The sequence below is a fragment of the Lontra canadensis genome, unplaced genomic scaffold, assembly GCF_010015895.1.
Source record: "Lontra canadensis isolate GAN:19392208 unplaced genomic scaffold, GSC_riverotter_1.0 scaffold3, whole genome shotgun sequence".
Classification (NCBI taxonomy): Eukaryota; Metazoa; Chordata; class Mammalia; order Carnivora; family Mustelidae; genus Lontra; species Lontra canadensis.
This window is the reverse complement of record NW_022630997.1, coordinates 43198245-43222526: the sequence shown is the minus strand read 5'-3', so window position 1 is coordinate 43222526 and position 24282 is coordinate 43198245. Positions and strand designations below refer to the sequence as shown.

The following is a 24282-nucleotide window of genomic DNA, read 5'->3' as shown; positions in this document are numbered from 1 at the left end:
CAGTGGGTTAAAGCCTCTGCCTTTGGCTCAGGTCATGATCCCAGGGTCCTGGGATCGAGCCCCGCATCAGGCTCTCTGCTCAGCAGGGAGCCTGCTTCCCTTCCTCTCTCTGCCTGCCTCTTTGCCTACCTGTGATCTCTGTCTGTCAAATAAATAAATAAAATCTTAAAAAAAAAAAAAAGAGTTCTGATAGTTTGTATGTTTCTAGTACTCTGTCCATACTTATCTAGGTATAATCTAGTTTGTTGGCATAAAATTCTTCATAGTATTCTCTTATAATCCTTTTCATTTCTGTAAGTAGGTAGTAATGTCCCCACTTGCATTTCTGATTTTAGTTATTTTGCTTCTCTTTCTTTTGTCCTGGTCTAGCTAAAGGTTTCTCATTTTTGCTGTACTTTTCAAAGAATGAACTTTTTGCTTTATTGATTCTCTCTTTTGTTTTTCTATTTTCCATTTCATTTATTGCTGTATTAACTTTCATTATTTCCTTATTTTACTACCTTTGGTTTTTGTTTTGTTTGCTTTTCTAATTCGAACACCAGTTTTTAGGAAACTGATATGAGATCTTTCTTCTGTTTAAATTTTGGTGTTTATATTTTTAAGTTTCCCTCTAAGCACTGCTTTTGGAGCACTGCATACATTTTGGTAAATTCTGTTTTTGCTTTCATTTATCTCAAAGTATTTTCTAACTTCTCTTGTGATTTCTTCTCCAATCCATTGGTGATTTACTTTCCACATATTTGTCATCTTTTAGTTATCCTTCTGTTATTGATGGATAGTTTCATTCTAATGTAATCAGAACAGATACTTGGTATGATTTTAATCTTTTTAAAATTTAAGATTCATTTTATTACCTAACATATGGTTTAGATGGTCTGTTCTGGAGACTATTTGATTTGCACTTGAGAAGACTATTAATTCTGCTGCTCTTGAGTGGAATGTTCTGTAAATATCTTTGGTCTAACTGGTTTATAGCATTAAGTCCTCTTTCTTCACTAACCTTCTGTCTAAATGTTCTATCCATTATTGAAATGGCAGTACTGAAGTCACCCAACTATTATTATTATTATTTAATTTAACCATTTTTAGCATTAAAAATGATTTATTTATTTGAGAGAGAGTGAGAGGAAAGCAGGGGGGAGGCACAGAGGGAGAGGAGAGAACCTCAAACAGACTTCCTGCTGAGCACAAAGCCGGATGCAGGGTTCCATCTCATCACCCATGAGATCATGACCTAAGCCAAAAGCAGTTGGATGCTTAACCAACTGAGCCACCCAGGCACCCATCTCCCAACTATTATTGAAGAACCATTTCTCACTTCAATTCTGTCAATGTTTCCTTCATATACTTTGGGGTCTGTCATTTGGTATATATTTATGGTGGTTATATCTTCTTGATGAACTGGCCCTTTTATCCATATACAATGGCTTGGTCTTGTGTAACAATTTCTTAGAAAAATCTATTTTTCTGATATTAGTAAAATCACCTCACCTCTCTTTTGGTTAATATTTGTACACTTTCATTTTCAACATACTTGTGTCTCTGGATCTAAAGTAAGTCTCTTGTAGACAAAAAGTTGGATCATATTTCTTCCCCTTTAATTCTCTTTTTAACTGGTGAGTTTAACTCACTTGAAAGTGACTGCTGATAAGAAAGGATCTGCTTTGGCCATGTTGTAATTTGTTTTCTATATGTCTTACATATTTTTTATCCCTTGAATCCTCCAATCTTGCCCTCTTGTGTTTAATTTTTTTCTAGTGTACCATTCCTATTTCCTCCTCATTTCCTTTTCTGTATATTTCAAAGTTATTTTCTTAGTGGTTAACTCAGGGATTATAACCAACATCTTAAATTGAAAACAATGTAGTTTGCTTCAACATTAATATACTTATAACTGTTATTTTATGAATTTGTGTTTTAAATCATAAATGAAGCCAAAGGGAGTTACAAACAAAAAATAAAGCAATACTGGCTTTTATATTTCCTTGCGTAGTTACCTTTACTGGTCTTTATTATTATCATTTTTTTTAAGATTTTATTTATTTATTTGACAGAGAGAGATCACAAGTAGGCAGAGAGGCGGGCAGAGAAAGAGGGTGAAGCAGGCTCCCTGCTGAGAGCCCGATGCGGGGTTCGATCCCAGGATCCTGGGATCATGCCCTAAGCCAAAGGCAGAGGCTTTAACCCACTGGGCCATCCAGGAGCCGCATGGTCTTTATTATTTTTTAATTTCTTTGTATGGCATCAAGTTACTATCTAGCATCCTTTCATTTTAGCCTAAAGACCTCTATTTAGCATTTCTTGTATGGAAGGACCACAAGCAAGAAACTTTCTCCACTTTTGATTATCTGGAAATGTCTTAATTTCTCTTTCTTAGACTCCCATTAAACATCTGTTGGTATACTTGATGGTGTATCTTATGTATCTTAGGTTATGTTCATTTTTATTCATTCTTTTTGAATTCTGCTCCTCTGACTGGACAGTATCAATTAATCTAAGTTCTGTGATTAATCTATCTCCCTGTTCAAAATCTACTATTGAACGGTTCCAGTGAATTCTTCTATTTCAGCTACTATTCTTTTCTTTTTTTTTTTTCAGGTACTATACTTTTCAAGCTCAAGAATTCTTATTTGGTTCCTGTTTTATGATTTCTATTCCTTAATGGGTATTCTCTATTAAACACATTGTTTACCTTGTTTCCTACAGTTCTTTGTCAACGGTTTCATCTAGTTCTTTGAGCATATTTAAGGCAGTTGATTTTAAGTCTTTGATTAGTAAATGCAATGCTTGGGCTTCCTCAGGGATAGTTTCTGTTAATTTCTTTTTCTTTCTGTTGATGGGTCATTTATTCCTGATTATTGGTATGTCATACAATTTATTAAAACTGGACATTTGAATATTACAATGTGATCATTAAAACCAATTCTCCCTATTTCCCATTGTTTGATTTATATACCTTGTTAAGGACTACAGTCATCAGTGTTCAGTAATTTTTTTCCAAAATATTTTTGCAAAGATTGTTTTCTCTGTCATGTGCCACTACTGAAATTTCTATTCTATTATCCACACAGTCAGCAAGTGACATGGCAGAGACTTCTTTAAATACTGGAGACAAAAAGAATGAAAATGAAACAAAACAAAACAAAAAAACACCCCAATATCTCCTAACACTTGCAGACTGGCTCTGAGCTGGGAACCTCCTTTGATTTTTAGCTAGACCTCCTACGACTCTGCTTTAACTTTCACTACCTCCTCACATGGAACACAAAGATCAACAAGTGGTACAAACCAACTCAAGTCTTTTCCAAACATCTCTGGCCCTGGGCATACTCTGGATTTCCAGGTAGGTGTGTGCAGTGGTCCTTCAAAGCTCCTATTCCTTGAAATGTCTTCCTCCTCAGTCTCCTCCCTTCCAGACTTTTTGGTCTGTGTGGAGCTTGTCCCATCTGTGCTCCCTTGGCCCAGTGGCAACAAGTATATGTCTTTAAATTTCTCTAGTAGATAACACCTGGGTACAATCTCCTCAACCTAATACTCTGGTTGAGGATAGGCTCATTGACTGTTGGCTCATCCTTTGTATTCCTAAACACTGGAATAGTGCCTGATATTCAGTCCCTACACAATGAGTATAATTACTGCATGTAACTACAATGGCTGGGCAATACAAAGAAAGAAACAAAATAGAATATAACAAAACTAATCTCATAATCTCAATTTTCACTTTAGCACTTACGTTCTGGTTGTTTTTCATTTGGTGTTATGGATCGCACAAAATCTTGTGGAGTCATGAACACTTCAGATTCACCAGGTTCATTGATTACTTTCAAGGTGGCAAAATATCTGAAGATTTTGTCTGGCGTAGAATATGCTCTAATCCTATTCTCATATTCCATCACCTAAAATTAGAAATACAGAGTATTACTGTATTAAGCAATTCTCATTTTCATTTGTTTTCTATCTTGTTTCTGGAGATATATTATTACATCTTTTTTTCCATAACTGTATTTTTTTATATTAGATATAAACTTGAATTTCAAAACTTATGAACCTTTCCCCTCCAATATACTATTCATACTCCAGTTGAGGCAATGCTTGTATAACTTTTGTTCAGAGTTTTCTGCAAGTAATTTCCTAATTTCTTAAATCATTTAAAAAAACAAAACTGAGAAGTGTTATACAAGAACAGGGTAGCCTATAGATTCGTAAATACCAAATTTTTAAAAAGGGACTGATTTTACAGTTTTTACTTTGATGCAATTTTTTAAATCCCAAAACAAAACAGAATCGGAAATTCATAGGTTTAAATAGGTAATAGTCTTTCAAACACAAAATACATTAAGTAATAGTATTAAAAAATAAAATTACATATCATGCAAACGGTTAATAAATCTGAAGCAAGAAGACTTTTACACTTGACTATTAGATTAATATTTTACAAACACCATATTTAGGAAAAAGCAGAGCTGGGAAGAACACAATATTTGAATAGTAACAAAATAAAATATGGTACACATTTTACTAAAAGAGTATAATATTAATATGCCCATTTTTTTTTAAGATTTTATTTATTTATTTGACAGACAGAGATCACAAGTAGGCAGAGAGGCTGGCAGAGAAAGAGGAAGAAGCAGGCTCCCCACCGAGCAGAAAGCCCGATGCAGGGCTCCACCCCAGGACCCTGAGATCATGACCTGAGCCAAAGGCAGAGGCTTTAACCCACTGAGCCACCCAGGCGCCCCAATATGCCCATTTTTTAACCTGGCATCCAAGTTATGATTCTGTGCATGGAACATACAAAACACTATACCTTCTATATAATATTCTTTTCCAAATATAAGAATGAGAGAAATCTTTTTTAACAGAATACTGACTACATAGTATTCTGGTGCAAAGATTTTTCTCGTACCTGAATTCTAGATATTGAGGTGGTAAAAATAAATAATATCTTATAAATAACTGGTGGGAAATGTGTCAAGGCAATACGATCTAAATATCTAATAGTTCAATGTCTAAAAGTCATTTGCTAATATTATGAAAAAATGTTTTTAATTTGCCATATTAGTACAACTAACACCGTAACTGCCAGTTCTGGCTAACTGGTCATTTTGAGGTCACTGACAACAGCTATTATGGTGGTCTTAATCCCACTACTAGATGTATATTCAGTGACTATGAAAGGACTGCTAATTTGTATCTATACATGACAGGAAATCTTTCAGTGCTAATTTGCATTAAAATCTGAGTGCTGACTTCAGAGATTTTATCAAAATATTTGGCATGTGGCAAATACACTAAGGAGCTTTTCAACACTTTAGCGGCTTTAAACTCAGCTAGGAGTCTTAACTCAAAGGCATTTTTTATTATATTACAACTACTTGCTGGATAATACTGGCTACAGAGGAAAAAACCTTATTTAGCACATCTGTATTCTTGTTCTTTTGAACAACAGCAATAAAAACATTCAGTTTGCAATGTTTAGGATATAAGCTATAGCTACTGCAGAAGATGTTTTTCTGAACTAAAAAGTTAAGTCAATCCTATACAAGATAAAGATAGAAAGACAACACGTTAAAAGTCAGTAATTTTCAGACTCATCAGATTCCTGGGTTTTTACAAGTCCCTAAATTATGTTGCTGAATATTATTAGTTTTAGTTTAAAACAACAGGCCAAAGAACGTAATAGACTTTTTGCATTCCCAATATTAAAGTTTAATACAGACATACTGTGCAGTACATATTTTACTTTTTTTCACTTAAGTGAAAGTATACTGTATATATACTTTCACTTAAGTATATTGGAGACTGCACCATATTAAATGATATAAAGCTGCCTCCTTTTAAGTGGTTATATTCTTTTTTTTTTTTTTTAAGATTTTATTTATTTATTTGACAGAGAGCGACAAAGCGAGAGAGGGAACACAAGCAGGGGGAGTTGGAGAGGGAGAAGCAGGCTTCCCTCTGAGCAGGGAGCCCGGTGTGAGGCTCAATCCCAGGACCCTGGGATCAAGACCTGAGCCAAAGGCAGACACTTAATGACTAAGCCACCGAGGTGCCCCTGAGTGGTTATATTCAAAGGAAAGCTAGCAAACTATAAAGGGTTTAGAATACAGCATCTAAGGTAACAAAGGCTTAGAAGCTAAGATATACAGCAAACTGTAGGATTGAAATGGTTAGCCTGGGGAAAAGATTTACTAAGAGAATTATAATAGTTGCATTCAATCATTTACTTAAAACATTCTTGAACTTCATGATGTCAAGACAGTTCTCTTCAATAAAACTGCTGGTCCTGAAACCAGTTCTATGGTTTAATTTTGGTATAATGCCTAAAGAAAATCAAGGCTATAATATCCTGGGGCCAAGTGAACGCAAGTGACAGTGAATCCCTGTGGGCCCTGATATTAGAAATCTTACAAAGGCTTTGAATGAATGCTAACTGTAGCCAGACCCTGGAAAAGGCAGCAGGCAGAAAGATTTTGTAAATAAATTAGTGTCTGGCACACTTTCTCTCAAGAGGTGATTAATAAAACCTAATTTGTACCCCAACAGCTGTCCTTTATGTTAGGAACTCCCTCTCTTTTTCACCTAGTGAATTATGGGCCATCCATAATAACAATCTATCGTAAGGTGACTTCTTGAAGTTCTATGAAATTCCAGGCTCACCCAGTCTTGTTAAATAAAAAGCCAATTTTTTTTGGCAGCAAAATTAAGGAAACTCCCTAATTAGAGGAAGAAAAAGAAAAGAGAATGAAAAAGAATGAAGATAGCTTAAGGGACTTACAGCTTCAAATGGAACAAAATGTGCATCACTGGGGTCCCAGAAGGAGAAAGAATGAGAGAAAGAGGGAGAACACTTATTCAAAGAATTGATGACTGAAAACATTCCTAATCTGGGGAAAGAAACAGACATGCAGATGCAGGAAGCTCCAAGAGTTCGAAACAAAATGAATTCAAAGCAGCACATATTAAGACACTTCAGAGTTTTCCAGGAAAACAAAAAGCTGAAGCAATTCATCAACACTAGATCAATCTTACAAGAAATTTTAAAGGTAATTCCTGAGACTGAAGAGCCAGGCTAACTCAGTCAGTACAGCATGTGGCTCTTGATCTTGGGGTCCTAAGTTTGAATCACATATTGGATGTAGAGATTACTTAAATAAATGAACTTACTTAAAAAAAAAAAAAGAACATAATTCCTGAACTAAAACCAAAAGACACCAGTATCAGGAAAACAAAAATGTAAAACTCACTGGTGAAGGTAAATGTATAGTTAATTTCAGAATGCTCTAATTTTGGGGGACACCTGTGTGGCTCAGTCAGTTAAGTGTCTGCTTTCAGCACAGGTCATGATCCCGGGGTTCTGGGATCGAGTCCAGCATCGGGCTCCTGGAGCCTGCTTCTCCCCCAGCCTACCGCTCCACTTGTTAGTGCCCTCTCTCTCTCTGACAAATAAATAAATAAATGTTAAGGAAAAAAAAGAATGCTCTAATTTTGTAATGGTGGTGGATAAATCACTTCTAAGTCTAGCATGAAGATTTTTAAAAAGTATTAAAAGAATTACAATAATCTGTAACTGGATAAACAATGTAAAAACATACACCCTGTAATATTAAAAACAGAAAACACTGGGGGCAAATAAATGTAGAGCTTTTGTATACATTAGAAGTTGAACTGTTAGTAGCCTAAAATACACTGTTTAAGAGTGTTATGTAAATCCCATGGTACTTACAAAGCAGAAACCTATACCAAATACACAAAAGGTAAAAAGAAAAACAAAAACCTAAGCACACTGCTATAGAAAATGATCAAATCACAAAGGAAGAGAACAAGAGAGAAAGAAAAGGATAACACTCAGAAAACAAAATGGCAATAGTAAACCCATATCTGTCAATAACTACTTTAAGTGTAATGTAATCAAAGAAACAAAATGGCAAAAAATCCCCCCCAAAATACAAAAAAACCCACAAAAAAACCCCCACAATTTTATTGCATACAAGAGGTTCACTTCAGATTTTGGGACACACACAAACTGAAGCAAAGTTGATGGGAAAAGATATTCTATGAAAATGGGAGCCAAAGAAAGCAGGAATAGTTACTACCAAACAAAATACAGTCTACGCCAAAAACCATAACAAGACAAAGAAGAGAATAATATAATGATACAAGATCAATTCACTTCTAACTAGTTATGTGCCTAAATATATAAAGCAAATGTGAACAGAACTGAAGGGAAAAATACACAGCAATACAATAACAGTAGGGGATTTGAACATCCCACTATGAACAATGGATAGACCACCCAGACAGAAAATAAATGAGGAAACACTGGACTTAAACAAAATGAATTTTAAAAGACATTTACAGAATATTCCATTCAATTGCAGCAGGATACATATTATTCTCAAGCACACATGGAACATTCTCCAGGAGAGATCACATTAGGCCACAAGTCATAATAAATTTAAGAAGACTGAAATCATATTGAACATATTTTCTGACCATAATGCTAAGCAACTCACAATTACAAGAAGAATACTGGGAAATTTAAAAATGCATGGGTATTAAACAACATGCTCCTGAAAAACCAATAGGTCAACAAAGAAAAAGAAAAATTTAAAAACGTCTTGAAACAAACAAAAATGGAAACACAACATACCAAACCTTACAGAATGTAGCAAAAAACATTTCTAAGAGAGAAATTCATAGCAATAAACATCTATATTTTAAAAAATAAAAATCTCAGGGAACCTGAGTGGCTCAGTCGGTTAAGAGTCTGCCTTCAGCTCAGGTGATGATCCTGGAGTCCTGGGATCGAGCCCCCCATCGGGATGCCTGCTTGGCAGGGAGTCTGCTTCACCTTCTGCCCGCTGCTCCCCCTGCTTGTACTCTCTCTCGCTCTCACTCTCTTTCTATCTCAAATATATAAATAAAAATCTTTGAAAAAAAATTAAGATCTCAAATACTTCAAGAAACTAGAAAAAGAACAAATTAAGCCCACAGCAAAAGGCAGGAGATAACAAAGATGAGAGTGGAAGAAAAGGAAACAGGAAATAAAAAGACAATAGAAAAGACTGGTGATAATAAGAGCTAGTTCTTTAAAAGATGAAACAGATGTTTAACTAAACTCATCAAGAAAGAAAGAAAAGGGATGTTAACCCCATATTCAATATATGGTTTGCAAATACTTTTTTGTAGGTTGTCTTTTCATTTTGTTGATGGGTGCCTTTGCCGTGTGGAAGCTTCTCAGTTTGAAATGGTTCCATTTATTGATTTTTTGTTGCTATGTTTTTGGTGTTATGACCAAAAAATTCATTGCAAGACGAAAGATAAGGAGCTCTTCCTCTACATTCCCTTCTTTGAGTTTCCTTCTAAGGAAATGTCTATAAGTTTTATTGTTTTAGGTCTTAGGTTAAAGTATTTAATACTTTTGAGTTAAATCTGGCAAATGATTTAAATAAGGGTTCAATTTCATTTTCTGTATGTGGTTATGAAGTTTTCCAATACCATTTATTGAAGAGACTATCCTTTGCCCCTACAGTATTCCTGGCTCCCTTGTCAAATGCTAACTGACTGTATAGGTGGGGTTTTTTTTCTGGGATCTCCATTTTATGCCACTGGTCTGTATGTTCTATTTTAATGACAGACTACACTGTTTTACTATAACTATGTAATTTGATATCAGGAAGTGGAATACTTCGAGCTTAGCTCTTCTTTCTCTGGTTCTTTTGTAGTTCTATACAAATTTTAGCACATCTTTTTCTGTGAAAAATGTGAATGGAATTTTTATAGGTATTGCAAGGAAAGTACAGATAGCTTTGGGTAGCATAAAAGTTTAAATGATATTTATTGTTCTGATCCATGAACACAGGGTATCTTTTCATTTGTGTGTCTTCTTATGTATCGTTCATTGTACAGATCTTTTATTACCTTGGTTAAATTTATTCCTATGTATTTTCTTGTTCTTGATGCTATTATGAATGGAATAATTATCTTTATTTCCTTTTCAGGTAATTCATTGCTGGTGTATAGAAACATGTATGATCAATTCTGTATATTCAGTTTATTTCCTGCAACTCTGCTGAATTTGTTTATCAGTTCCAATAGCTTTTTGATTGAGTCTTTAGGATTATCATTATATAAGATCATATAATCTCCAGATAATAATAATTTTCCTTCTTTCTTTCCTATTTGGATGCTTTATATTTCTTTGTCTTTCCTAATTGCTCTATGTGGAACTCCCAGTACTATTTAGTGAAAGATTGTTTAGAGTGAGCAGCCCTGTGGGTCCTCTTCCTCATTACAAAGGAAAAGATTTCAACCTTTCAGTGTTCAGTATGATGTTAGCTGTGGATTTGTCATATACTGCCTTTCTTAAGTTGAAGTTAAGTTCCTTCTCTACCCAATTTGTTGAGGGCTTCTATCACAAAAAGCTGTTGTATTTTGTCAAACTTAAAGAGCTTCTACAACAACAACAAAAAATCTGATTTAAAAATGGGTAGAGTGGCGCCTGGGTGGCTCAGTGGGTTAAAGCCTCTGCCTTTGGCTCAGGTCATGATCCCAGCATCCTGGGATTGAGCCCCGCATCGGGTTCTCTGCTCAGCAGGGAGCCTGCTTCCTCCTCTCTCTCTCTGCCTGCCTCTCTGCCTACTTGTGATCTCTGTCTGTCAAAGAAATAAATAAAATCTTTTAAAAAAATAAAAAATAAATAAAAATAGGCAGAAGATCTGAAAAGGTATTTTTCCAAAGAAGACATAGAGATGAGCTACAGGTACAGGAAAAGTGCTCAACATCACTAATCGGGAAAATGCAGAATGAGGGGGACACCTGGGTGGCTCGGTGGGTTGGGCCTCTGCCTTCAGCTTGAGTCATGGTCTCAGGTCCTGGGGTAAAACCCAGCATTGGGCTCTCTGCTTGGTGGGGAGCCTGCTTCCCCCCACTCTCTCTGCCTACTTATGATCTCTCTCTATCAAATAAATAAATAAAATCTTTAAAAAATAAATAAATAAATAAATAAAATCTTAAAAAAAATTTTTTTATAAAAACCAGAGTGAGGTATCACCTCACTCCTGTCAGACTAGCTAAAATCAACAACAGAAGAAACAAGTGTTGCCAAGAATATAGAGGAAAAGGAACATTTGTGCACTGTTGGTGGGAATGCAAACTTTTGGTGCAGCCACTATGGAACATGGTATGGAGGCTCCTCAAAATATTAAAAACAGAATTACCATATGATCCATTAATTCCACTACTGGGTATTTACCCAAAGAATACAAAAACACTAATTTGAAGAGATAAACACCCTGTTTATTGCAGCATTATTTGTAAAAGCCAAAACATGGAAGCAACCCAAGTGTCCATCAAAAGATGAATGGAAAAAGAAGTGTATACACACACACACACACACACACACACACACACACACACAATGGGAATACTACTCAGCCATGAAAAAGAATGACATTTTGTCATTTGCAACAACGTGGATGGATCTAGAGGGTAAAAGGCTAAATGAAAATAAGTCAGTCAGAGAAAGACAAACACCATATGATTTCATTCATATGTGGAATTTATGAAATAAAACAAGCAAAGGGGGAAAAAAGACAAAAAAACAGGCTCTTAAGGCATCTGGGTGGCTCAGTCAGTTAAGTGCCTGACTCTTGATCTCAGCTCAAACTCAGGTTTGTGAGTTTAAGCCCCAAATTGGATTCCACATTGCATAAGGAGTCTATTTACAAAGAACCAACCAAACAAACAAAAAAACCAGACTCTTAGAGAACTGATTGTTACCACAGAGCAGGGAGGTGGGGAGAGGGGTTAAATAGGTGGTAGGATTATAAAGGAGTGCAAATGTCATGATGAGCACTGGATGATGTATGGAATTGCTGAATCACTATACTGCATACCTGAAATCAATATACCATTGTTATGTTAACTCACTGGAATTAAAATTAAAACTTTAAAAGCCAAAAAATAAAAAAAAATTAAAAAATGGAAACAAAACCCAATTCAATCAAATGGGCAGAATGACCTCAATACTCATTTTTCCAAGGAACACATCCAAATAGTGAATGGATACATGTAAAGGTGTTCAACATCACTAATCATCAGGAAAATGCAAATCAAAACCACAGGAGGTACCACCTCACATCTGTTAGATGGTTATAATCAAAAAGAGAAAAGATGGGGCACCTGGGTGGCTCAGCTGGTTGGAAATCGGACTCTTGGTTTCAGCTCTGGTCATGATCTCAGGGTCATGAAACTGAGCTCTGCATCAGGTTCCATGCCCAGTAGGGAGTACGCTTGAAGATTTACTCCCTCTGCCCCTCCCCCAATGCAACTGTGCATTCGCATGCTCTCACATGCTCTCTCTCTCTCTTTCAAAATAAATAAATAAATCTGGTGGGTTTTTCTTTTTCTTTTTTTTTTTAAACGTTAAAAAAAAGAGAAAAGAGGGGCACCTGGGGGGCTGAGTTGGCTAAGTGTCTGCCTTCAGCTCAGGTCATGATCCTGGAGTCCTGGGATTGAGTTCCATGTCAGGCTCCCTGACCGCTTCTCTTTCTGCTCCCCACACCATGCTCACTCCCATACTCTCTCTCAAATACATATATAAAATCTTTAACAAAAAAGAAAAAAGGAAAGATAACAAGTGTACGTGAGCATATGGAGAAAAGGGAACTTTTTACACTGTTGGTGGGAATGTAAATTGGTTCAACTTCTATGGAAAGTAGTATGGAGGTTCCTCAAGATATTAAAAACAGAACTATCACATCATCCAGAAATTTCACTTCTGCGTAATATGCAAAGAAAATGAAACCAGTATTTTTTTTTTATAAACATATAATGTATTATTAGCCCCAGGGGTACAGGTCTATGAATTGCCAAGTTTACACACTTCACAGCACTCACCATAACACACATCCTCCCCAAAGTCCATAACCTCACCACTCTCTCCCTCCCCCCCTCCCCCTAGTCACCCTCAGTTTGTTTTGTGACATTAAGAGTCTCTTATGGTTTGTCTCCCTCCCGATCCCATCTCATTTCATTTATTCTTTTCCTACCCACCCAAACCCCTCACGTGGCATCTCCACTTCCTTATTTCAGGGAGATCATATGATAGTTGTCTTTCTGATTGACTTAGTTCACTAAGCATAATACCCTCTAGTTCCATCCATGTCATCGCAAATGGCAAGATTTCATTTCTTTTGATGGCAGCATAGTATTCCACTGTATATATACATATCTTCTTTATCCATTCATCTGTTGATGGACATCTAGGTTCTTTCCATAGTTTGACTATTATGGACATTGCTGCTATAAACATTTGGGTGCACGTGCCCTTTCGGATCACTACGTTTGTATCTTTAGGGTAAATACCCAGTAGTGCAATTGCTGGGTCATAGGGTAGCTCTATTTTCAACTTTTTGAGGAACCTCCATGCTGTTTTCCAGAGTGGTTGCACTAGCTTGCATTCCCACCAATGGTGTAGGAGGGTTCCCCTTTCTCTGAATCCTCACCAGCATCTGTCATTTCCTGACTTGTTAATTTTAGCCATTCTGACTGGTGGGAGATGGTATCTCATTGTGGTTTTGATTTGTAATTCCCTGATGCCGAGTGACGTGGAGCACTTTTTCATGTGTCTGTTGGCCATCTGGATGTCTTCTTTGCAGAAATATCTGTTCATGTCCTCTGCCCATTTCTTGATTGGATTTTTTGTTCTTTGGGTGTTGAGTTTGCTAAGTTCTTTATAGATTTTGAGATACTAGCCCTTTATCTGACATATCATTTGCAAATATCTTCTCCCATTCTGTCTGTTGTCTTTTGGTTTTGTTAACTGTTTCCTTTGCTGTGCAAAAGCTTTTGATCTTGATGAAGTCCCAATAGTTCATTTTTGCTCTTGCTTCCCTTGCCTTTGGCGATGTTCCTAGGAAGAAGTTGCTGTGGTTGAGGTCGAAGAGGTTGCTGCCTATGTTCTCCTCAAGGATTTGATGGATTCCTTTCTCACATTGAGGTCCTTCATCCATTTTGAGTCCATTTTCGTGTGTGGTGTAAGGAAACGGTCCAGTGAAACCAGTATCTTGACGATATATCTGTACTCCCATGTTCAATATACCATGATTCACATAACTAATATGCGTCACAGGATCTCTTGGGACTCTGAACCGCCAAAACAAATTTTGAAAAAGAAGAACAAAGTTTGAGGACAACTACATCCTGATTTTAAAATTTATTATAAAACTACAGGCGCTTGAATGGCTCAGTCAGTTAAATAGCTGCCTTCAGCTGGGTCATGATCCCCAGGTCCTGGGATCAAGTTCCTCATCAGGCTCCCTCCGTGGCAGGGAGTCTGCTTCTCCCTCTCCTTCTACCCATCCCTGCTGCTTGTGCTTGCTTGCTCGCTCTCTCTGTTTCTCTCTTTCTCAAATAAATAAATAAAATCTTGTAAAACTACAGTCATCAAAAGAATGTGGTACTGGCATGAAGACAAACATACAGACCACTGGAATAGAATACAGACTCAAAATATACCCTCACATACATGGTTAAATGATTTTTGACAAGGGAGCCACAACCATTTAATGGAAAAAAGGATAGCCTTTTCAACAAATGGTGCTGGGAAAATTGGTATCCACATACAAAAGAATGAAGCTGTGGTAGATAAGATCTAACTCCATAATAAGAAATAAACTAAGGGGGTGCCTGGGTGGCTCAGTTGGTTAATAAGCACCCAACTCATGATTTCGACTCAGACTGTGATCTCATGGGTTGTGGGACTGAGCCCTGCAACAGGCTCCATGCTCAGCATGGAATCTGCTTGTCCCTCTCCCTTCCACTCTACCCATCCTATCCCATCCTGACTCTTATGCATTCTCTGTCTCTCTAAAATAAATAAATAAATCTTTTAAAACAACTTGAAATGGATCAAAGACCAAAGACCAAAGATCAAAGATCAAAGACCAAAATGAAAGACCTAAAACTATTTACTTATGGAAGAAAACATAGGTCGAAAGCAACACAACATTAGATTTGGTAATGATTTCTCAGATATGACACCAGAGGCATAAGCAACAAAGAAAAAAAAAAGACAGTTCATACAATGAGATGAAATAATTGCAAATCATATATCCTATATCTGATAACTAGTTAACAGATTTTATATAGAGACCTCCTAAAACTCAACAATTAAAAACAACAACAACAGAGTTAAGAAATGGGCAAAGGATATGAACATTCCTACAAAGAAGACATACAATTGACTACTAGGCACATGCAAAGTTGTTCAACGTCACTGACATTATGGAAATGCAAATGAAAACTGTACTGGGATAGCACCTTACATCTGTTAGGATGGCTAATCTAAGATAAGAACATACCAAGTGTTGGCAAAGATATGGACAAAGTAGAACCCTTGCTGGTGGGAATGCAAAATGGCTTATCACTGTGGAAGACAGTATGGTGGTTCCATAAGAAAATTAAAAATAGGATTACCATATGATCTAGCAATTTCACTTCTGGGTAGATACCCAAAAGAATAGAAAGCAAGGTCTCCAATAGGTATTTGTTCACCTATGTTCACAGCATTTTTCACAACAGCTAGAATATGGAAGCAACACAAATATCCATCAAGAGATTGAATGGATGACCAAAATATAGTATATTCATACCCTGTAACATCCCCCAAAGTAAGAAAATTCCAACATATGCTAAAACATGATGAACCTTGAGGACATTACATGAAGTGCAACAAGCCAGTAACAAAAATACAAATACTCTATGATTCCACTTGTATGAGGTTCTTTTAGCATTCAAAATCATGGAGAAAAAGCAGAAAGGTGGTTTCGAGGGGCTAGGGAAGGGGGTAGTAAAGAGTTACTGATTAATGGGTATATATTTTCAGTTTTATAACATAAGAACAGTTATGGAGATGGGTGGTGAGAAAATGCTGACACTCTGTGATGAAATGTACATTTAAAGATGGTTAACATGGTAAATGTGACATTTTAACACCATAAAAAAAAGGGGGGGGGGAGAAAAAGAAAAGAGGCCCCATGACAGTAGGGGAAGAACTACTGAGAAAAAATATAAAGAACAGTTATAAGATATGTAGTATAGGTTGTGAGGATGTAAGATAAGAGTTCCAAGAGAAAAGAAATGGCCATGAAGCAATACTGAAGCAGTGTGTGAGAATTTTTCAGAATTCAGGACTTGATGTGTCAGAAGGGACAAGAAAATTGAAAATTAAAATTAAAAATAAAAAATAAAATGAAAGAAGATAAAATAATATAAATATTAAATGAAAGAGAAGCACGTACAACAACAGTATAACATAAACTGATTGATAGGGCTGTCCTAACTCTTTGGACCTGGGAATTTTTTTTTTTTTAATTAAAACTAAAACACACAAAACCACCAGGCCATACATGACATTAATAAATCACAAATTAAAGCAAATGGTTCACCTCTGAAAAAGAGGGAAAAAATGGGATTGGGGAAAGTATACAGCAATGTATTTTTTATATTCATTTTGTTTCTTTAAAAAAAATGAAGCAAATATAGTCAAATGTTAAAACTTGACAAAAACAAGTGTCAGATATGTACATGTTCATTATAGTAGTCTGTATTTTTTTCTCACTGAATATTTGAAATATTACATAAAAATCAAGACAATATAAAAGAACAAAACCAAAAAGCTTAAGAAAAAAGTGAGGATGTCAAAGAGAAGCTGTAGAGGCCAGAGCAGTTTGATGTAGCAGGAAAGAAGGTGAATGGCAAAAAAACAAAAACAAAAAACCATGCTCAGAAATGCAATTTATTATTTTATTAAAGGTGGAAAAATCTTTAACTTGTCTATGTGTACTATGTAATAAATGAAAAGACAAAGAGTAACTGAGGAAACTGGAGAGAAGAAAAAATAAGTGTTGAAACAGGTTCTTGGGGAAATGGGATGACATGTGGAATGGTTATCCTTGAATACGGAAAACAAAGCTCTTCCACTGAGACTATACTGAAATAAGAATTATTTCAGAAATAGATTAGAAAGGTTTTATAGCCACGGGAGTTACAAATTAAGTAAATTATACTGATCAAGCTTTCATTTTTATCTGCAAAGTATGATATATGGTCACTGCTAAGCAGAAAGCAGGAGAAGAAAACGGAAAGTTCAAAAATAAATGCTTATTTGGGTAATTTTAGCTCTATTTTGTAAAATGTAAAAACTATAAATGAAACTGCTGGGACAAGATAAATTGAAACTTTACTCAAATTCACTCAGGGCAAAAGATCAAATAAATATATCATTGTGGAAATACTGGGATAGTTGACTTATATCATTTTCTGTAAGTTATAACATATCATTTTTGCTCAAATTCACCTCAATCAGAAACAAATTTGAGAAATGAAAAAACATATTTAATAATTTCATCCAAACAATCCAAATTTCTCAAAGGAACTCTTCTTGCAAATATATATACCCCCCCCACACAAACATGCATGCAACACAGAAATAACTCAAATTATCATGCTACACTTATTAGCTACATTTTATCAAAGGAAGCAATTCCCTGAATTTCAACATTAACATGCAGATGTCTAAGAAATTCATCTTTTTGACTTTTTATTACTCATGTCTGATGAATTCAAATGCTCAGTATCATAGGCATACTATACTGGAATTGCAATTTTTCTGAGGTAGAGCTCTGTAACAGCAGGTTGTATTAAAGATATTAAAAGCTGAAGTCATTCAACGTTTATACTATCATCAAAATTAGTAGAATTTTTGGAAATATTTGTGTATTTCCAAAGAGAGGTTATTCTGCCTTTACAAATTTGGCATCATAAATCAATTGTACCAAAGACTTAACATTTCCAAGAACATTTAGCATCAGAAAGATCTGGAAAGCAAGAATCAGCTAAAGTAGTGGCATTAAAAGAATGAAGAAAATATATGCAAATCCTGATTATCAATTCTAGATCTTTTCACTAGCCCCATTAACTTCACATTCCAGGACTATATTTGCCTTTTTAGAAAATGACAGAAAAAAACCTGTATCCCTGGGGCTAAAAATACATTATATGTTTATAAAAAAATAAAAAAATTAATTAAAAAAAAGGAAAATGACCAAAAAAACCAGCAGAGAGGTGAATATCATTGTAAGGAGAATATGAACCATCTGAAGTAAACTATAAAAGAGACTCAAATGCATTATTCTAATTTAGAATTAACAACAGCTTTGACTAATTTATAAGACTGTATTCCATACTTTTCTGTCTCTGAATCCAGAACGTTTCTTCTTTTTCTCTTCTGGATGAGACTCAAGACAAACATCTGCAGCTTTTTTTTCATTGTTACCAACTTCTTCATCCTTATTCTTCCCTTTATCACCGACTTCACTCTTCAGGTTGTTAACGGATGGTGGAGATTCTGCAAGGGCCCTGGATATGCAAAAAAATAAATTTGCATTAACCAAGTAATAAAGATTTTCAGATAGTTTAGCAGAAGCAACAGCAATGAAATTTGTGAAAACTTCTGCATGAAGAGGTTCCTCAAAAAGTTAAAAATAGAACGATCATATGATCCAGCAATCCCACTGCTGGTTTTATATCCAAAAGAATTGAAAGCAGAGTCATGAAGAGATTTTTGCACATTCATGTTAATAGCAACACTATTCACAACAGCTAAAAATGTTTGAAGTGACTGAGATGTCCACTGATAGATGAGGCATTAAAGATAATGTGGCATCTCCATACAAAAGAGTAACATTCAGCCTAAAACAAAGGATATGATACTAAAAGCACAGGCAACAAAAGAAAAAAGAGACAAGCAGGATTACATGAAACTAAAAAACTTCAGGACAGCAAAAGAAACAATCTACGAAATGAAAAGACAACCTATGAAATGGGAGGAAATATCTGCAAACAATATATTTAATAAAGAGCTAATATGCAAAACATATAGAGAACTCTTACAACATTATAGCAAAAAAACCTCAAATAACCTGATTAAAAATGAGCAAAGGAAGTGAACAAAAGATACATCAATAGCCAACATATATATGACAATGTGCTCAACATCATCAGGGAAATGCAAATTGAAACTGCAATGGGATATTACCTCACACCTGTTAGGACAGATATGATAAAAGAAACAAGAAAGATAACAAGTATTGGTGAGGATGTACAGAAAAGGGATCCCTGGTACACTGTTGATGGGAATGTAAATTGAAACAGCCACCTTGGAAAACAGGATGGAAGATTCTCAAAAAAACTAACAATAGAAGTACAATATGATTCAGCAATCCCACTTTGGATATATATCCAAAGAAACTGAAATCAGGATCTCAAAGAGATCTATATTCCCACATTCATTGCAGCATTATTCACCATAGCCCAGACATGGAAGCAACATAAATGCCTATCAGTCAACAAATTAAAATGTGATATGTGCAACACACACACACACACACACACACACACACACACACAGGAATACTATTCAGCATCAAAAAAGGAAATCTTGCCATTTATGACAATACAGATGTAACTAGAGGACATTATGGTAAGTGAAATAAGCCAGACACAGAAGAACAAATACTATATTATACCACTTACATTATGAATATAAAACAGTCAAACTCATAGAGGCAGAGAGTAGAATGGTGCTTTCCAGAGGATGGGCAAAGGGGAAAGGGGAGATATTAATCAAAGGGTAGAAATTTTCAATTACACAAAGTAAATAAGTCCTAGAGATCTACTGAACAGCACAGTGCCTATAGTTAACAAAACTCTATTGTATATTAAAAACTTTGCCAAGGGGTGGGGGGCGGGGGGTGGAGGTCCTGGGTTGCTCAGTGGGTTAAACGTCCACTCTTGATTTCCGCCCAGGCAGTGATCTTAGGGTCCTGGGACTGAGCCCTGTGTCAGGCTCTGTGCTCAGTGCCTGTCTGTGCTCAGTGCCTGTCTGAGCTCAGTGCGGAGTCCGCTGGTCTTTCTCCCTCTGCTCCGCCCTCCACATTCTCTCTCTCTCACTCTCTAATAAATAAATAAATAAACTCTCTTAAAAATTTGCTAAGAGGGTAAGCCTTATGCTAAGTGTTTTATCACTAAAACAACCTATAATAATAACAAATAAGAGGGTGGGAGAAAACTTCTAAAAGTGATGGACAGATTTATGGCATAGATTGCAATGATGGATCACTGGTGTGTACTTATCTCTAACTCCTTTAATTTGTCTGCATTAGTTATGTACAGCTTTTTGTATGTCAAAAAATTTTTAACTCTGAAAGAAAACTAAAAAAGGGAAGGAAATTGTACCACATGTTACAACACGGATGAACCTTGAGGACATTATCCCAAGTGAAATGAGCCAAAAAGAAAAATAATCTATGATCCCACTTATATGAGGTATCTAAAATAGTTTATTTCACAGAGACAGGAAATAGAATGATGGTAATCAGGGGCTGCAGGGAGGGGGAACAGCGGTATTTAATGGATAAAGAACTTCAGTATTATAAGATGATAAAATTCTAAAAACCTGTTTGTCAACAGTGTGAATACACTTAACACAACCAACTGTACACTTAAAACAGTTAGGATGGGGTGCCTGGGTGGCTCAGTCATTAAGCATCTGCCTTTGGCTCAGGTCATGATTCCAGGGTGCTGGGATCGAGCCCCACGTTCGGCTCCCCAGTCGACAGAAAGCCTACTTCTTCCTCTCCCACTCCCCCTGCTTGTATTCTCTCTCTCTCTCTCTCTCTCTCTCTCTCTGTCAAATAAACAAATAAAATCTTAAAAAAAAAAAAAAAAGGTTAGGATGATAAATTTTGTTATTTTTTTAAATACGAAAAAATGAATTGAAAGAATAAATGTGGGGCCAAAAGACTAAAAAATTGGTATTTAAATAAAAACACATACATAAAAAAATTCTACATTAAGACAAAAATCTGATGGACTTACCAGGTTAATTCAACTATTAATAGCAAGAAAAAAACTGAAATGTTCAGGAGAAGCCCCTCTAGCTGATTAGAGATTTAAAGTGAAACTTTATTCTATGAAAGTTTTTCCTAACTTCTTCATCCAAGCTAATGACTCTATTTTTTCAAATTGCTACATGACTTAGTGACTAAACCATATCACACAATTTGTTATTTTATATTTCCAGAATCTACCTTGCTCTTTAACTATTAGAGTCAAATGACTCTGTTCTTTTTACCAACCAAATACTGTCAAATATCAGCATTGTCATGTGGTTCAACATAGTATGACCATTAAGAAACAGGCTACCCAGAAGAAAGAAAGAATAAAAATTAGAGTGTGTACATCTATATATAGAGAGAGTGAGAGAAAGCGAGAAAGAGAGAGAGAGAGAGAAACTAAAAAAAAAAAAAAGAACAGATCAATGAAACCAGAAGCTGGTTCTTTTGAGAAGATCAACTAAATTGATAAACCTTTAGCTAGACTTATCAAAAAGAAAGAGAGAGAGAGAGAGAGAGGGGAAGAGAGGGAGGGAGGGAGAGAACTCAAAGAAACACAATCAGAAATGAAAGAGGAGAAATAACAACTGACTCCAGGGAAATACAAAGGATTCTAAGGGAATATTATGAAAAATTATGTGCCAACAAACTGGATAACCTAGAAGAAATGGACACATTCCTAGAAACAAAAATATAACCTCCCAAAACTGAATCAGGAAGAAAGAGAAAACTTGAACAGACTAATTACCAGCAATAAAATGGTACTGGTAATCAAATGACTTCCAACCAACAAAAGTCCAGGACCAGATGGCTTCATAGGTGAATTATACCAGACATTTAAAGAAGAGTTAAAACCTATTTTTCTCAAAATATTCCAAAAATATGGTACTGACACAAAAAGACACATAGATCAAGGGAACAGAATAAAGAGCACAGAAATAAATCTACAATTATATGGTCAATTAATTTACAACAAAGAAGGAAAGAATATGCAATGGGAGAAAGTCTTTTCAACAAATGGTGTTGGGAAAACTAGACAGCTCCATGCAAGAAAATGAAATCAAAGCACTTACACTGTATACAAAAATAAATTCCAAATGGATCAGACACCTAAATGTGAGACCTGGCACCATAAAAATCCTAGAAGAGAACACAGGCAATAATTTCTCTGACACTGGCGGTAGCAACATTTTCTAGATATGTCTCTGAGGCAAGGGAATAAAAGCAAAAAAACCCTAGTAACTACTGGCACTACATCAAAATAAAAAGCTTCTGCACAGCAAAGGAAACAACAGAACAAAAAGACACGGGGTGCCTGGGTGGCTTAGTTGGTTAAGCATCTGCCTTCGGCTCAGGTCATGATCCCAGGGTCCTGGGATTGAGTTCCACATTGGGCTCCCCACTGAGTGGGAAATACGCTTCTCCTTCTCCCTCTACCCCTTCCCCCAACTTGTGAGTACTCTCTCTTTCTGACAAATAAATTTAAAAAAAAAAAAAAAAAAAAAAAGACAACCTACTGAATGAGAGAATGATATATCTACTAAGGGGTTAGTATCCAAAATATAAAAGGATTTACACAACTCAACACCCAAAACACAAATAATTCAATTAAAAAATCAGCAGATGACATCAACGGACATTTCTCCAAAGAAGACATCCAGACAACCAAGAGTCACCTGAAAAGATGCTCACCATCACTAATCATTGGGGAAATGCAAATCAAAAGCACAGTGAGGTATCACCTCACACCTGTCAAATTGGCTAAAATCAAAAACACAAGAAAGAACTCGTGTTGGTAAGGATGTGGAGAAAAAAGAACCGTTGTGCACTGTTGGGAATGCAAGCTTGTGCAGTCACTGTGGAAAACAGCATGGAGGTTGCTCAAAAAGTTAAAACTAGCATTACCATTATGATTCAGTAAGTCCACTAGTGGGTATTTACACAAAGAATATGAAAATACTAATTAAAACAACAGATGCACCCCATGTTTATTGCAGCATCATTTGCAATAACCAAAATATGGAAGAAACCCAAATGCCCACCTACAGATGAATGGATAAGGAAGATGTGTTGTACACACACACACACATACACACACACACACAATGGAATACTTCTCAGCAATGCAAAACAATGAAATCTTGCCATTTGCAACAATATGGATCCATCTGGAAGGTATAAAGGGTATAATGTTAAGTGAAATCAGTCAGAGAAAGACAAAAGCCATAGGATTTCACTCACATATGGAATTTACGAAACAAAACAAATGAACAAAGGAAAAAAGACAAAACAAAAAAACCAGACTCTTAAATACAGAGAACAACTGGCAGTTGGCAGAGGGAAAGTGAGTGGGTGGCAGAGTAAAATGGGTAAAGGGGATTAAGAGTTCATTTATCGTGATGAGCACTGAGTAACATATAGAATTGCTGAATCACTATATTGTACACATGAAACTAATATAACACTGTATGTAAATTATACTGGAATAATAATTAATTAAAACTTAAAAAAAAAAAGAATAAGAAGAGAATGGACGCTATTCTTTTAATCATCCAGAGTTTCCAACCCAGTGCCTTACACGAAGTATTCAATGTGTCTATGGCTGATTAAGGAACAAAAATCAAAGTCTTCATCTATACTGATCAGAAAAGGGATTGGAAAATACACACTGGGATAAAAATACTGCAATATGAGAAAATTCTTAGTGCATTCCTTTCATATGACTATTTAAATAAGATATAAACCAATAGCTATTTCATTTACTTACAAATAATATTTTATGCATATGAACAAAGGCAAAGAAGTATTTTAATTGTAAGCAAGAAAAATAACTTTTTTTTTTAAGGTTAAGCCTAAAAAACACATTTTTAAAAAGCAACAAGAAACTAATTCCCCACCTGGTTCAAAAACAATCTTTTTTTAAAAAAAAATATTTTATTTATTTATTTGACAGAGAGAGACACAGCAAGAGAAGGAACACAAGCAGGGGGAGTGGGAGAGGGAGAAGCAGACTTCTGGCCGAGCAGGGAGGCCAATGCGGAGCTCCATCCCAAGACCCTGGATCATGACCTGAGCCAAAGGCAAATGCTTAACAACTGAGCAGAGCCACCCAGGTGCCCCCAAAAGTAATCTTTTCATCATAGCTCAAATTTCCTTTCAACCTTGACCCTAACTCATCAAGGTTAGATCATTTTCCTGTTTATTTCCCTCTGAAGAGTTTGTGGAACCAAATGATTAGGGGCTGATAAAGTGGTGACCTAAGGTATTTATTCACAAAGCAAAGGGACAGCATTCATTCATTTCTTCATTCAAATGCTAT

The 24282-nt window shown here is 35.8% G+C and overlaps 1 protein-coding gene across 4 annotated transcripts in view; it reads right to left on the bottom strand.

Annotated features, from left to right (window-relative positions):
- Positions 1-24282, bottom strand: part of MICU1 (mitochondrial calcium uptake 1) — a 235625-nt gene that overhangs the window by 148725 nt on the left and 62618 nt on the right. For all 4 annotated transcript variants that reach the window (XM_032840752.1, XM_032840762.1, XM_032840772.1 and 1 more), the window contains exons 3-4: positions 18255-18426; positions 3734-3896 (exon numbers count right to left, since the gene is read on the bottom strand). In XM_032840752.1, coding sequence (XP_032696643.1) covers positions 3734-3896; positions 18255-18426 — 335 coding nt within the window. The remainder of the gene's footprint in view (positions 1-3733; positions 3897-18254; positions 18427-24282) is intronic.